Here is a 14,693-nt window from a genome sequence, read left to right as displayed (position 1 = left end):
ATTGCATGGCTGTGTGACTCTCGAGCCATTTAAGTACATTTAAGTTAAAACAAAATAACATGAGCAGGCAATATTACTTAACTCTCCTTAATCCCTTAACTTGCGGTATCCCATCCATGGGACAAATCTAGTTTGTTTGAATACTCTGCCTTTTTTGCCGCCAGTTAAAGGATTAACTATGACATTCTTGTATAATCTATTGTATTAGCCATCCTATTGTTGATATTTATAGAGTAATGTTATGATAGTTACGTTGAATTAAGTACTTAGTTGTATTTTTGGTAATGTACTGATTGTAGTAATCTTAAGGATCATCAAATATGGTTTGCTTCTTTATATTTAAAATTTAATATAGTCTAGCACTTTTTTTAACCTTAGTGCTAAGTCAACCACTGAAAGCAACATGTAAAGAGTTATCAAAAGCCTTTGGAATTTTGTAGCGGTGGCATAATCCCTTGTGAATTACAGAAAAATAATTTAATTTTAGAATATTTAATCATAAACTGAGCCAAATCCCATACTTGGAAATATGTTTTTAGCGAAATCTCTGATGCCACACTTATTGGCACTCCTGCTGTTATGACTGCTAAAAGCCTGAGTCCGATGAGTCAGTTCCCTTCTGATCTGGCTATATGTTTAGGACCATCATTCTGAAAGACACAATTAAGACACAAAATCCCTGGTACTTCAAATAGTTTATGATGCCATACATACTTAAAAACAGAAATAAATAGGCCCAAAGCATTACAGATCCTCCACCTGACTTAACAGGTACCATAAAGTGTTTCTCTCTCAACATATTTACAGTATGTTTAGACTTTTGCAAAATGACCTACTGGTGTTTATTATTGAAAAGTTAATTTTTTGTTTTATCTTTCTATTTAACATCTCAGTAGATTTTAGCCAGCTCCACGTGTTTATATCTGTGATGTCTAAACAGAAAAGTATTTTTTCAAGCAGCTGATGGGCATGCGGAAATACTTAGTGATTCCATGAATCAAGTAAACAGTATCACATACATTACTAAATAAAAGTGCCTTGGTTTTTCATATCTTGTATAAAAGATGGTTCTCTTAAGACATTGGACACATATCTACAAGGTGGGTGTCAATTGTGGAAAACACTGTACATGTATAAAAATATTTGTTTGAGAATACTCCTTTTTTTTACAGCAGTCTGTCATGAAAAGAACTTTAGAACAGACATGTGAAAGTCAATCTATAGAAATCTCTACAGTGCAGCTTGAAGCTAGTAATTTACCAGAAGTTCTTTAACTAAACAAATAGCTTGAATTCCCTAAACAAAGCAAATATATGTTAAAAGAGTTGTTTTTCTTTTCCTTAGCATGTATTGAAGAGACACTATGAATGTTACAACACCCACTGGTTTTCTTGTATTTTAACTTGCTGTGTCTTTGTTACAAAGGAAGTATTGTTATTGAATAAATCGTGGGAGTGATATTTTTATTGCTGCTTTCAGCACTGTTCTTTAAAATGTCAAATTTAAACACATTTCTCCCTGTTGCTTCCAATGTAATTACTTTCAGGATTAATCCTGGAAACCATCATATTTTTAAAACTTTTGCACTGACCTTTGACCAAGTAGTAGGTCACATGAAAGGTTTTCGAAAAATTGACTTGTAAATGAACAAATGACAGCATTTGCTTTTTAAAGGAAAAACTTTTACAAAAAGAAAATATTTGCTCCACACTTGAAAACTTGGTAACCCAATTTTCAGTTTTTCTGGCTTCTTCTCTGCAGCCTTCATAGATCACATCGGAGTTCCTGTTTGGATTCATCAATGGTGGTTTTTGCCAGCAAAGGTGGTAATTAGCATACAGACATTATGCTGCAAAACTGCAATTCATTGAGTGTCTTAAGAATCTTAAGGATTAACACTTTAAGGCTTAAATCGTATTACCACCCACTGAATCCATAGCAGTCAGAGATTAGTTTTCAAGCCTCAGGGCATTGTTCCAAACATTTTGTAGCATATTCCTTTTTTTTTCACAGTTTTGGGAACTTGTACCCCACCACTAACTTCTTCATTCTTACATTTAAAACTGACTGCATGGTTTAAAAGTAAAGTTACATTCATACAGTAAATGGAGCCCTAAACTTGTAACATAAGAAAAATAAAATACAGACAGATTTTCAGTTGCAGACAAACGATTATGTTACCTTTTTCTTTGTTTGGGGATTAATAACTTTTATACTGACCCTCCCATTGACAGCACAGGTGATTAGAAAAGCTAGTTTTAGGCTTGTGAACGAACATTCAGACAGAACCCCGGCAGTTGTTTGATCTCTATCTGCTCAGCTGGAAGGCTCTTTTCACATGAAATGGTTGCACTTCTCCTACAGATTTCTCCACTGCAGTCTTGAGACCTTATTTTCTGCTCTGTTGCCACCTCCAGTTTGTGTTGACATGAGCTTAATAGTAACTTCCTTCACTGTTTTGCTACATTAAGAATGAAATATGTGAATAGTCAAAACATTTTGTGCAAGTCATTTCCTTATGTGATTTTGTCTCTTTATGCTATTATAACTGATGTGAAATCTGATGTAAATGTAGACTTTTGGCAGGATTAGGGGGTTCTGAAACAATCATTGCTTTTGCCTATTTGGAACTAGATATATTTTTGAGATAGTTTCTTCATTTTCAAGTGAACATTTAAATGTATAAAATTCCTAATTCAAAGAGCTGTTGATGCTATGATGCAAACCCCACTGGTTTCGGTGCCTGCCAATAAGTGGGTAACCCAAATATTAGGTTCTCTCAATTGAGATATTTTCAAAGCTATGTTTAGTGACTGCTTGTGGGTGTTGTAGTTTGAGGTTTCCAATTTGCTGTTCCCTAGTGAAAAACTAAAACTTAAAAAGGATTAAAGCCTTCAATATTTACTATCACAGAAGGTTTGGTCATATTCAATAAATGCTTTTAGTCGGTAAACATTTCTGTGACAAAAGGCTGTGTTGTTTATTTATTTTCTGCTTTTTGCATTTTTTGGAGCATAGCAATATCCAGATCAGAAAATGTGATGATTATTATTCCACCTTCACACTATTGTGTATTTCCCTGGCAATTAAACAAATATTGGACAAATATTGCAAAGACACATGTCTCTAACTAAATAAATCTCCAGAAATATTTACATATATAATTCTATCAGTTATTTGCTATCCAGCTAAACCAGGTGACCGCAGACATTTTGGACATGTTAGCAGTTCTATGACAATAGCAAGAAAACTTACAGATGCAATATATTCCACATATAGTTGTTACAGCTATATATGTCATTCAGATGCTTCTTAAATGGTCCCCAACAATCCATAATAATGTTATTTAATTTCAGGCTATGTTTTGTGAATTTCTATTTTCCCATTGGTGAAGATTCACTCACCTCACTATGCCAACAGTTTTAAAATTAACTAATAAATAATATTTATTTAGTTAAAAAGTATTTGAACACTTTGTATGATAATGTAGTTAGGCAAGGGTACTGATCATTTATGTTTAACACCATTTTCCACCTTAGTAGTTATTTTTAATTTTAGATCCACAATTAGAGGATGTGTTAATATATGACTCCATTAAGAAGGAAGGGGTGCACATAATAACAAACAACAACATTAATAAATACAAACTGGGTGCACCTGTTCCAAAAAGACATGCAATATAGGAACAGGGCCATATTATAAGCAACAAACTTACTTAATATAGCATGCCTTAATATTTCACAAAATGCTTTAATTTCTTTACATTTAGAACCACTTTAAACACTTTTTTGTAACACCAAATTGCTTGTCAAAATAAGAAACTCATGCAGGGGTGCAGTGGTGGTACAGAGTGTAAGGTATGTGAACCACTGGCAGAGGCCTCAGTCCTCTATGTGACCTTCTTAGGGTCCCGGTCTGCTGGCCTTTGCCACATGTCTTCCACCTCTCACAACCCTCTTTCCTGTCAATCTATTGTGAAATAAAGGGCACTAGAGCCACAAAATTCTAAAAATCCCCAAAGAAACTAAGGCATAGCAGCGTTAGTCAGCACTAGCATCCCAGTTTAGTGGCTTTGTACATCTATGACTCAGCTCCTTCTTCACCAATTTTGAAACAATCACTGTGGGCTATTTTAAGTCAAGAATGTCACTTCATTCTGCATATTATTTTATTTGCCTTCTTGTGATGAAAATTAAAATATATGTAAATTTGTGTTACACAAAAAATGTGAAGTTCACTAAATTAAATTCATTAAATTCAAAGGTATCATTTTTTTAGCTGATGAAGACACAACCTGGAATCAAAGAACAGTATGTAACAACAGAAAATTTGTGCAAACCAATTTGAACCATTTTTAGCAATAACTTGAGACGCATGTCTAGTGTATCAGTAAAAAATATATTTTTTGTTCTTTATCGCGCCCTGAGATGTTGACTAGAGTCCCAGCAGCTTTAAATGAAAAATATAAAATTAAAGGATGACATTCAACATTTTGGCTGAATTTAGATCAGTGAAGGAAGTATTAATATTCTCCTTTTGTACTTTATATAAATGGTGTGCATCTGATGCAGTGTCTATCTATATTCAGCTGTGTAGACGTGTGTGCGTGAATCTGTGTGTGTCTGTGGAAGTACTATGGTATCAATAATTCATGAGGTCACAAAGACGACTCAGAGACACGGTATTCATTCACCTTCCCATCCCAATCTATTTTATCTTTCCTGAGCCAACCCTCTACCATTGGTGAGAAACACGGGGCACACAGCTCAGTCAGCAACACTCAAGCAGAGCAAATCCCCTGGGCATTGTTACTACAGAAAAGACCATGTCAAATTGTTGCCCCAATCATGTTAAAGATACCTTTGGCTCATTCAGAGGTGTAGTCCCGACATTATTTTTGTGGTTGGGAATTTAAAACAACTAACTCTACCTTGATGTTTTGATACACCTATCAGATGCATTTATAGAGAAAGCGAGCAAGCCTGGGAATGATTTGTTTACAAGAAAATGGAGAGGTAAATTGTTGCTTGATGAATAACGGCATTAATTTATTTTCCATGCAAGTAAAAGAAGTTATTACTTTGCAAGAAAATACAGCCAAGCATTATTAAAAAAGCCAAGTTTACATCAGTTTCACACAATGCATTAAAAAGTACAGTTTGTCTTCCCCTAAACTGCTTATAGAGAGTCAAAAACAATCTGACATTGCATATAAAATATTATATTATAATATTCAGGGTAAAATACCCAGATGCTCCTGTCATGTACGTTCTTAATTTAAGACGATGATTCATTTGTACATTGATCCAGTAACAGCTTGTACTGTTCTTGTCCACCTCTCTGTATGACAGCTGGATGTACTGGACAGACTGGGAAGAGGATGAAGTGAATGACAGCATAGGACGGATAGAAAAAGCCTGGATGGATGGATCCAATCGCCGTATTTTCGTCACCTCCAACATGCTGTGGCCTAATGGTCTGACTCTAGACCACAGTAGCAGCACAATGTACTGGTGTGATGCCTACTATGATCATATTGAGAAGATTTATCTGAATGGAACTGGAAGAATGGTATGTATATATTGATGATTTGGACCTTCGCTTCTTAATTTAATTTTGCTGTCTGAATCAATCAACTTCATGTTTTGAATAAGTTATTTGTGAATACGTTGGTAAATTAAAGTTTTAATCTTTCAAAAACGTTCAGCCTTATAAGATATTAATATGGCAAAAAAGTAGTTTCTAATTTAAAACGTTTTAATGCTGATGTTTTTATTCTTCAAAGCAATGAGATGATTGAACAAATCTCCGCCTTTCTAAAACCACAGCCAACAAAATATCCTTTCATCCGTAACCTTCCCTGCAGTTAAACTGGCATATTAATGATAATAAATTATTTGTAAAAGATCTTTAATCAATGCCAAGATTCTATCTAGCATTATTATAAGCAGGCCGTTCTGCCGGATAGATTTGTGCAAAGAAATTAAATAACATTCATCATTCTATGGGTTTAGAATAATATCTAAACCCATATTCAAATAGTTAGAGTCTGCTTTGAGATGATTGATTTTGCTGTTGCTGATGGTGCCTCTCTGTGGCTCCACTAATCTTCTGATTATAGTGCATGGTGTTTCTTGTTGCAGGTGGTGTACAGAGGAAAAGAGCTGAACCATCCCTTCGGCATCTCTCATTATCGCAATTTCATCTTTTGGACAGAGTACATGAATGCGTCTGTATTCCAGCTGGACTTATCCACAGGCGATGTCACTCTGCTGCGGAGCGAGAGACCACCTCTATTTGGCCTGCGTGTCTATGACGCACAGAGCCAGCAAGGTTGGCAGCTTTCCCTTCACTTAGTAGCCGTCCAATGCTGTGAATTGAATATGAATTGCTTCCTTTACAGTATGGATCCCTGTTGCCTTAATGGGTATGGGGGATTTATTACAATATGTATTATATACACTCCAGAGTAACAAAAAATGCTGTTGCTCTGTTATTTCATTGCAGTTACTGACGCTGGAGTAGATTATCAACATGTAGAGAGCTTCATGTCATAATCTTACTCCCATTCTGTCTGTTAGAAAATTGTGCCAACCAAGTAACCATTGAGGTATATTTTTTATTGTACAGGAATAATATTGATATATATATGTACAGTATATAAATATATATATTTTTTACTGCTTGAGATTACATGGAATAAGTGTTTGCTTAATAGCAAGACTTGAGTAATTTCTGGTAAGTCGAAGATGTAACCTCCCATAGGACTTTTATTCTATATTTATTATTGAATTAGCAGGTGGGACACACAGGTTTTGTTGAAAGGCGATTTAGGGGAACTGTTTTGAAATCTTTCAATTTCTGGGATTTGTTTTAATAAACAGAAGTCTGAAATTGTGTGAGCTTGAACAAATAAACTGCATATTTCCCAAAATACTTTTTTCTATTTTCATATGAGTGATGAAATCGATTCTATATGCCATACTGTTAGAGATGTAAAAAATCTGTGTTTCATCTTTCATTTTTCAAAGCTTTTATGGAAAGAACTAAGCTCACAACTTGACTCCAACCTGAGTAGTTTAAAATTTTTCATTAAAGTCACAATCCTCATGCTATGGAGGAGAGATCTAACTATCTTTTATCTAAAAATAAAAATCTATTTTTGGCAATACAACTATCAAACAAGTAAGCTGTAACCAGGAGGCAGAAAATAAAACTTATTCTGTGCATATTATAAAGAGCAATTTTATACAATAAAATGTTCAAACTACAGAAATAACACCCCAACTACATACTATCTAGCTGGTTAGCAAATAATACAATAATTGTCCATTTCTTTTTCTGGCATTTTCACTGGGCCCAACAGAAAGATGTAGGGTGTAAATGTAAAACTTTTTTAGCTGAAAAAAAAAGTTACACTTGGGGAAAAAGAAGTTGTTGGTCATCAACGGACAGATGGAAACTGCTGACTAAATAAATCTGGAGAGATGGCAATAGATTTATATATTATTGATACACTGTGGAGCTAAATCATCATGGAATATTGCCTGTCGTACATTTCAACTGTGATTCAGACATGTTAGCAACCTGGATAAAAAAAAACAAAAAACACTAAATAAATAAGCAAGGCAGTGACTTATTCCAGCACTACTCCATTTTACCGAACCTGCCACAGGGCTGACTTTGTTGCTTATTTTTAAGGTACAGTTTCCTTTCGGCATCAAAGGATGTGGCAGCAGGTGCATTTCAATCCTAGCTTTGACATAGCAGCAGTATTTGATGCTCAGGGAATGGCAGCATCAAATACTGCTGTTTTGTCAGTATTTGATGCTTCGTTCTCTCTTTCATTGAAAGAATATCGATTCATGTTGTTATGATGCTGAAAAAATCAGATGGGAGACAAAATGGATAATGTAGTCAGTATAATGTCCTCTGTGGACTTCTCTTTTTGCCTTATAACAGCCATGTAAAAGCAGAACATGATACATTTAGAAGAATATTATTTTAGCAGACAGCCAAAGTGGTTTTGCGCCTTTGCTGCATCCTGAAAACATTGATTTCTGTAGAAGAGCATCAGAGATGCTTATTGTGAGTAGAGCAGTGCCATGTCAAGCGCATGATGCAAACCAGTTGTGGTTTTTGTGTGCACAGACTAGTTCACATGATCTAGAAAACGTCTAGACTTTTTCTGTGGCCACTGGATAGATTAATTGGATGTCCAATGTTGTGGTTACTACTGATTGGCTCCCACAAGACCAAAAGCTTTATCTCATTGGTTCAGGCACTGCTTTTGGGAAAAGTGGTAAATTGAAGTGACAAAAGGTGTCACATGGCTTAACTTTATAGGGGTCTTTTTGCTATTGAGGAGTGACAGTTTTGTCCAGGAAGACAAATTATCCCCACTGAAAAAATGATAAAAATGTCAAATATATTTCTCTTGCTGTGTTCCCAATATTTTATGTGATGTATGGCTTACACCTGGTATGTCTAAGTAAGGCAGGAAATGGGTTTTGCATCAGAAATGGGATTAATTTTGCAGGACTTAAAGTGGTGAAAGGTACTAATATTCACAAGACTTAGAAATTGTAAAATAAACTGAAAAAGACAACTCACAGTGTTTGCGATCTGTTTCTCCCAGGTGAGAACGCATGCAGCGTGAATTATGGAGGATGTAGTACCCTTTGCCTTGCCATCCCAGGAGGCAGAGTGTGTGCCTGTGCTGACAACCAAGCTTTGGAGAAGAACAATGTCACCTGTTCAGGTAGGAGGACGTAATGAATCAGATGAAATACAAAGTCCAGGATCGTCATCTCCTCCTGTCATCCTGCCATCATGCTAAGGGATAAAGACGAAACGGCTCCTTGTTTTTATGCAAATCAGGCAATAAACAAGTACATACAGGTGAAAAATTATCCCACCAGACCTCCAGCTACCCAAAACAAATCCCACTTGCTTTATGTTCTGTGGGGTTGTGAGACATTATTAACTGAGTTTGCCTGCTATTATGGCTATGCCAATAATTTTTCCTGAGTCCATACCTCTTACCAAGTCCTATGTTGATTTTAATTTGTCCTCTGTACTGTTTTTTTTCCCAGATTCCTCCACTGATGTTTTAGAGCCAACTCGATGTAAAAGTGACGAATTCCAGTGTCACAATCAGCGCTGTATACGGGCCTCGTGGAAGTGCGATGGCGACAACGATTGTCTGGATGGAAGCGATGAGGAGAGCCACAGCTGCTGTGAGGATCTTGATTAATCACTTCAAAAAATAAAAATACCCCATGCAGAAGCTGTATGGGTCAATACTTTAAAAAGCACAACAACAAAAAAAAAACACTACAATTTTTACAGTTAGTTCTCTCTTGCCGTCAACATCCAGGTTGCTAATTGACACTGCAACAGGGATGTTAAATGTGCTGCTGTCTACCTTCTTGGTCTTTCTGGAGGATAATCACTCTTTAACAAATTACTTGGAGGAACAGAGTTTTTGGCTCATTTGGATCATTCATTTATTTATTTTTTCGTATGGAAGGCAGAAGCAGTACATTTTTACACCATAATCATAAGCCAGCATGATTAGAAATTAAAGAAGAATCACCAGTTAGCTGCACTGCTAGAATATCATTTGGGATAATCTGACTCAGTTTATCTAAATGGATGTTGAGTCTTCATAAAACAGTGTCGCCACAAACTAAACAACACTGTGTCAGTATTAATATACTGACACATACTTTAGTGTTATTCTTTGGATTATAAAAGTTCAATATCTTCTTGCAAATTGATAAAAATGGAATCAAACCCTTTCCTCAGAACAAATTTGTCAGAACACTACTATCAGTTTGGGAACCTCTTACATTATCCAACTGTGAAATCTTGATCTACCCTAACTCCACACCACCATCCCTGTCTAAGGAATTGTGCTTTTACCCATTGTGTTAAGTATGCACATAAATTTTCTCATTTACTTAGTGCAATTTATAAGTGATGAGAATTAATGAATTTGTAAACTCAGTGTGCAGCGTGACTTAATTACAAGGGTGACAAGAAAATAGGGTATGTAGTGATAGTATTTTCACTGAAGAATATTAAAATGAACTGAATGTGACTTTAATGTGAATACTTTTTTCGATGAGGAGAGCCATCCCCCACAAGTCTTGATTTTCAGTGTCAAACATATGTGGCTTTGAATACAAAAAACAAGACTTTTCAAAGTATCTGTTACTGAGACATTCATGGAGTGTTTTTGGACACGCTGTAATAATCTCATGGCATAAACATAATGTAGAGACATCATATATACCAGATGGGCATCACTGCCTCAAAATTTGTGCAAGTGCAACTCAGCCATGACTCAGTGATATAATTAATTATTTTAGTGCCACATTTCCGCCCAAAATGATTCATACCACTGTCAGATTTAGGTAGAAGTTATGTTCATTCAACAAGAAGTTTGTGTTTGAGTGAGATAATCAAAAGATAGAAAGGTGTAAAAAAGTGTCACAATTTTAATTTAACTGTTCAAAAAGTCATAAAAATTATTAATAATCACTTAATAGCTAATTGAAAACATTTTATTACCATTATAGTGAAGGCTTCAAGTAAGGATTTATTCAGCTAATTATTATATAACTTGTTGGAGAGCAGTTACAGTGTGTAGAAATTTGAATGTTGAAAATAAAAATAATGGAGCAGTTTACTACTCTCTGCAGACTTTCTGTTATCTGCTAATGTCTTGTCTAATTGTTAAAAATAGCTGGTTGAATGAAAATTCCTCTGTTGAAAATAATTTGTTTCTTCTTCTGGCTTCCTTTCAAAGAACTGATTAAGCAACATAACTTTGAGTCTTTCTTCAGTAAGAACCATTGCACTAAAGATTCAGAAAAACATAATTTTTGAGTTATTTGAGCGCATTGCTTAATTTTATTCTTTGTTTTGTTTGGGGTTTTTTTATTTACTTTATTAACTATTAGTGGGTTTCTGTAAAGCCACTGTCATTTTTGTCTCTATTTGAACTGTTTCAGACAACCACACCTGTCCTGATGATCAGTTCAAATGCAACGACAACCGGTGCATTTCCAAAAGATGGCTTTGTGATGGAACCAATGACTGCGGTAACGGTGAAGATGAAGCTAACACCACTTGCTCTGGTATGTTCTTCATCATTCTTTATGTTTGTAGTTTTGGCATCTGTTTGATAGTTTGATGCTTCTCTTTAAATGCAGGACAATTTATTTCTACAATTATGTTGCTACATTCACAGTTGGAAATATAATTACTCTTTAAAGGAGTTTTCCTTTATGTTTTGATAAAAGGCTCCCATCATGTGGTTAATGCTCTGTTACTCAGAAGACTGATGTGCTGTTTAATTGATTTTAGCTCATCGAGCTTATAGACTGCTAGCATTAAAGATCAAACAGCTTTCTCATCTATACAAAGAGGTGGAAAGCTTTTTTTCTCTCTCATCTTTTGATAAGATGTTCTCACCTCAGGTGTGCTTTATTTATCCATGTCTTAAACCGAGGTGTCAGGTGTTGTCAAGGCAGCCATCACTTTTATAATTTGAGGCTCTTAAGAAGCTTTGGTGCAGTACTATCACTCTCAGTGTGCGCGAGCGCTATATAGTATCAAAGAGTCAAGGTACCTTTGAGAGGAAACCTTCTGTCAGGAACACTCATGGTAGATTGTCTCTATGTCTTTAACAGTGCCTCTCTGCAGCTTTTTATCCATAGAAGAACAATCAATGAGCATTAGTCAGTGGATGATGAATGTTCTTGCACTGGCAGATTGACATGCATATCCCACTACAGCAGGACATTGCTTGAGTGCTGTCATGTACATGACCACCAGGATGTGACTGAAGGCCTATCAAGCAACAGCACATTTTACACACGCTGTCAGACATGCCACATTTTGCTGTGAGACAGAGTGATAAAGAGTTTGCGCTGGCCAGACATTGACATTTTGGTGATCTAGTGGACATTAGATGTAGTTGTGCTATCCAACATTGACGTATGCGCCTTTAATGCTGTGATTGAATTAGGAGACCACTTTCTCACTTTCTTGTTTTCTCAGCCCGGCCCTGTCAATCCGACCAGTTCGCCTGCCAGAATGGACGCTGTATACCTCGGGGCTGGAGCTGTGATCGGGAGAATGACTGTGGGGATATGTCAGATGAAATATCATGCAGTAAGTCTCCTGGATATTTACCACATGCTATTATAGTCTTACTGACTGGATGTAAACAAAGCTATTTGGGGCTTACAGTAGAGGCTCACATTTTATGTTTCAGATGGTTAAAAGACTATAAAAAAGTATTTACATCATGATTTTAACTGCCTTGTTCCATTTAAATGTTCCAGATCATCAAGCTAAATTTAATACCAAACAAACATGACCTGAGTACTGCAATTTTGAAATCTTGATTTGATTTCTTAAGGGGAAAAAAGCTACCCAAATCAACTTAGGTCCATGTGAAAAAGTAATTGCCTTTAAATGTAATAATTTGTTATTTAATGCTTGGCAGTAACAACCTTCAAGCAGTTGCAAAACAGCCTGACATGAAAATGAAATGTAGAGGATTTTCAGCCCACTCTTGTTTGCAGAATTGTTTTAATTCAGTCACATTGGTGCCACTTTCTATGACTTTAAGAATGTCATACCTAATGTCATTTAGAATGACCTAGTCAAAGTCTGGATCTGAATCTAATGGTGATATTGTGTTATGAGCTCAAATAAGCAGATTATGCATGAAACATTTACTATGCAGCCATTCTGCCAGGAAAAGTGATCCAAATGTCCTTCAAAACTTGTCAATGATCACAAATGCTTGTTGGCTGGTAACAAGTATAGGGGCAATTATTTTTTCACATATTGGGGGAACAATTATGTTTTCACATAAGGCCGGGGTTGGTTTTATAGCTATTTTATATGAAAATCTGTAAGGAGGGAACTACTTTTTCACAGCACATTTATTCTTTATATTGTGTCTAAAACAAAAGTTGAAAAAGTGTAAAGGCTTTAGGTTTCACTGCTGATTGAATAGCCGTATCATCAGCTGGTAAAATGTCAAAACTAGTTTTCCATTTTGCTCTTGAAATGCTTGAAATGTGACTGTTTAATTTATGGCTGTGTCAGAAAGCTGTCAGCATTTTTGCAGTTCCTGCTCATAGATGTAACGCCACATTTCACCTGCAATTGATAGAAAGAAAATATGTTCTAAACGGCACTGTTGTTGGGTTATTTATACAGTGCAATTCTTTTTCCGCACTGGCTTTAAAAGTACAGCATGATACATACATTGATCAATTTACCATGTTTCCTACTACATAAATATTGCATTTCTTTTCAGAAATGAGATAAAGGGGTGAGAAATCTTTAAAGCAAACAGTTTATGAGTGTCGCATTTCCCACGACCAGAATCGCTTCGAAGCCGTACGGAAGTCTTTCTCCATGGCCTCTCCAAACTCCTCCCACGCCCGAGTTTTTGCCTCAGCAACCACCCGAGCCACATGCCGCTTCGCCTGCCGGTACCCATCAGCTGCTTCCGGAGTCCCACAGGCCAAAAAGGCCCGGTAGGACTCTTTCTTCAGCCTGACGGCATCCCTCACCGAAGGTGTCCACCAACGGGTACGAGGGTTGCCGCCGCGACAGGCACCGACCACCTTGCGGCCACAGCTCCGACCGGCCGCCTTGACAATGGAGGCACGGAACACAGTCCACTCAGACTCCATGTCCCCCACCTCCCCCGGGACGTGTTCAAAGTTTTGCCGGAGATGGGAGTTAAAGCTCCGTCTCACAGGGGATTCCGCCAGACGTTCCCAGCAGACCCTCACAACACGTTTGGGCCTGCCAGGTCTGACCGGCTTCCTCCCCCACCACCGGAGCCAACTCACCACCAGGTAGTGGTCAGTGGACAGCTCCGCACCTCTCTTCACCCGAGTGTCCAAGACATACGGCCGCAGATCCGATGAAACAACGACAAAGTCGATCATCGAACTGCGGCCTAGGGTGTCCTGGTGCCAAGTGCACATATGAACACCCTTATGCCTGAACATGGTGTTCGATATGGACAATCCATGACGAGCACAGAAGTCCAACAACAGAACACCATTCGAGTTCAGATCGGGGGGGCCGTTCCTCCCAACCACGCCCCTCCAGGTCTCACTGTCATTGCCCACGTGAGCGTTGAAGTCCCCCAGTAGAACAAGGGAGTCCCCAGGAGGAGCACTCTCCCGTACCCCCTCTAAGGACTCCAAAAAGGGTGGGTAGTCTGAACTGTCGTTCGGCCCGTAAGCACAAACTACAGTCAGGACCCGTCCCCCCACCCGTAGGCGGAGGGATGCTACCCTCTCGTTCACCGGAGTAAACCCCAACGTACAGGCGCCGAGATGGGGAGCAACAAGTATGCCCACTCCTGCCCGACGCCTCTCACCTTGGGCAACTCCAGAGTGGAAGTATGTCCAGCCCCTCTCAAGGAGGCTGGTTCCAGAACCAGAGCCGTGCGTCGAGGTGAGACCGACTATTTCTAGCCGGAACCTCTCGACCTCACACACTAGCTCCGGCTCCTTCCCCACCAGAGAGGTGACATTCCACGTCCCAAGAGCCAGCTTCTGCAACCGAGGATCGGATCGCCAGGGTCCCCTCCCTCTGCTGCCACCCATCCCACACTGCACCCGACCCCTTTGGCCCCTCTC

At 37.8% G+C, this 14,693-nt stretch overlaps 1 protein-coding gene across 4 annotated transcripts in view; it reads left to right on the top strand.

The window, feature by feature from the left end:
• lrp1bb (low density lipoprotein receptor-related protein 1Bb) overlaps positions 1-14,693 on the top strand; it is a 338,038-nt gene that overhangs the window by 174,551 nt on the left and 148,794 nt on the right. For all 4 annotated transcript variants that reach the window (XM_032567549.1, XM_032567548.1, XM_032567546.1 and 1 more), the window contains exons 13-18: positions 5,352-5,571; positions 6,144-6,333; positions 8,639-8,761; positions 9,096-9,239; positions 11,022-11,147; positions 12,073-12,186. In XM_032567549.1, coding sequence (XP_032423440.1) covers positions 5,352-5,571; positions 6,144-6,333; positions 8,639-8,761; positions 9,096-9,239; positions 11,022-11,147; positions 12,073-12,186 — 917 coding nt within the window. The remainder of the gene's footprint in view (positions 1-5,351; positions 5,572-6,143; positions 6,334-8,638; positions 8,762-9,095; positions 9,240-11,021; positions 11,148-12,072; positions 12,187-14,693) is intronic.

Source organism: Xiphophorus hellerii, chromosome 7 (genome assembly GCF_003331165.1).
Source record: "Xiphophorus hellerii strain 12219 chromosome 7, Xiphophorus_hellerii-4.1, whole genome shotgun sequence".
Classification (NCBI taxonomy): Eukaryota; Metazoa; Chordata; class Actinopteri; order Cyprinodontiformes; family Poeciliidae; genus Xiphophorus; species Xiphophorus hellerii.
Note: the sequence above shows the minus strand (reverse complement) of the source record. Positions and strands in the feature narration are given on the sequence as shown.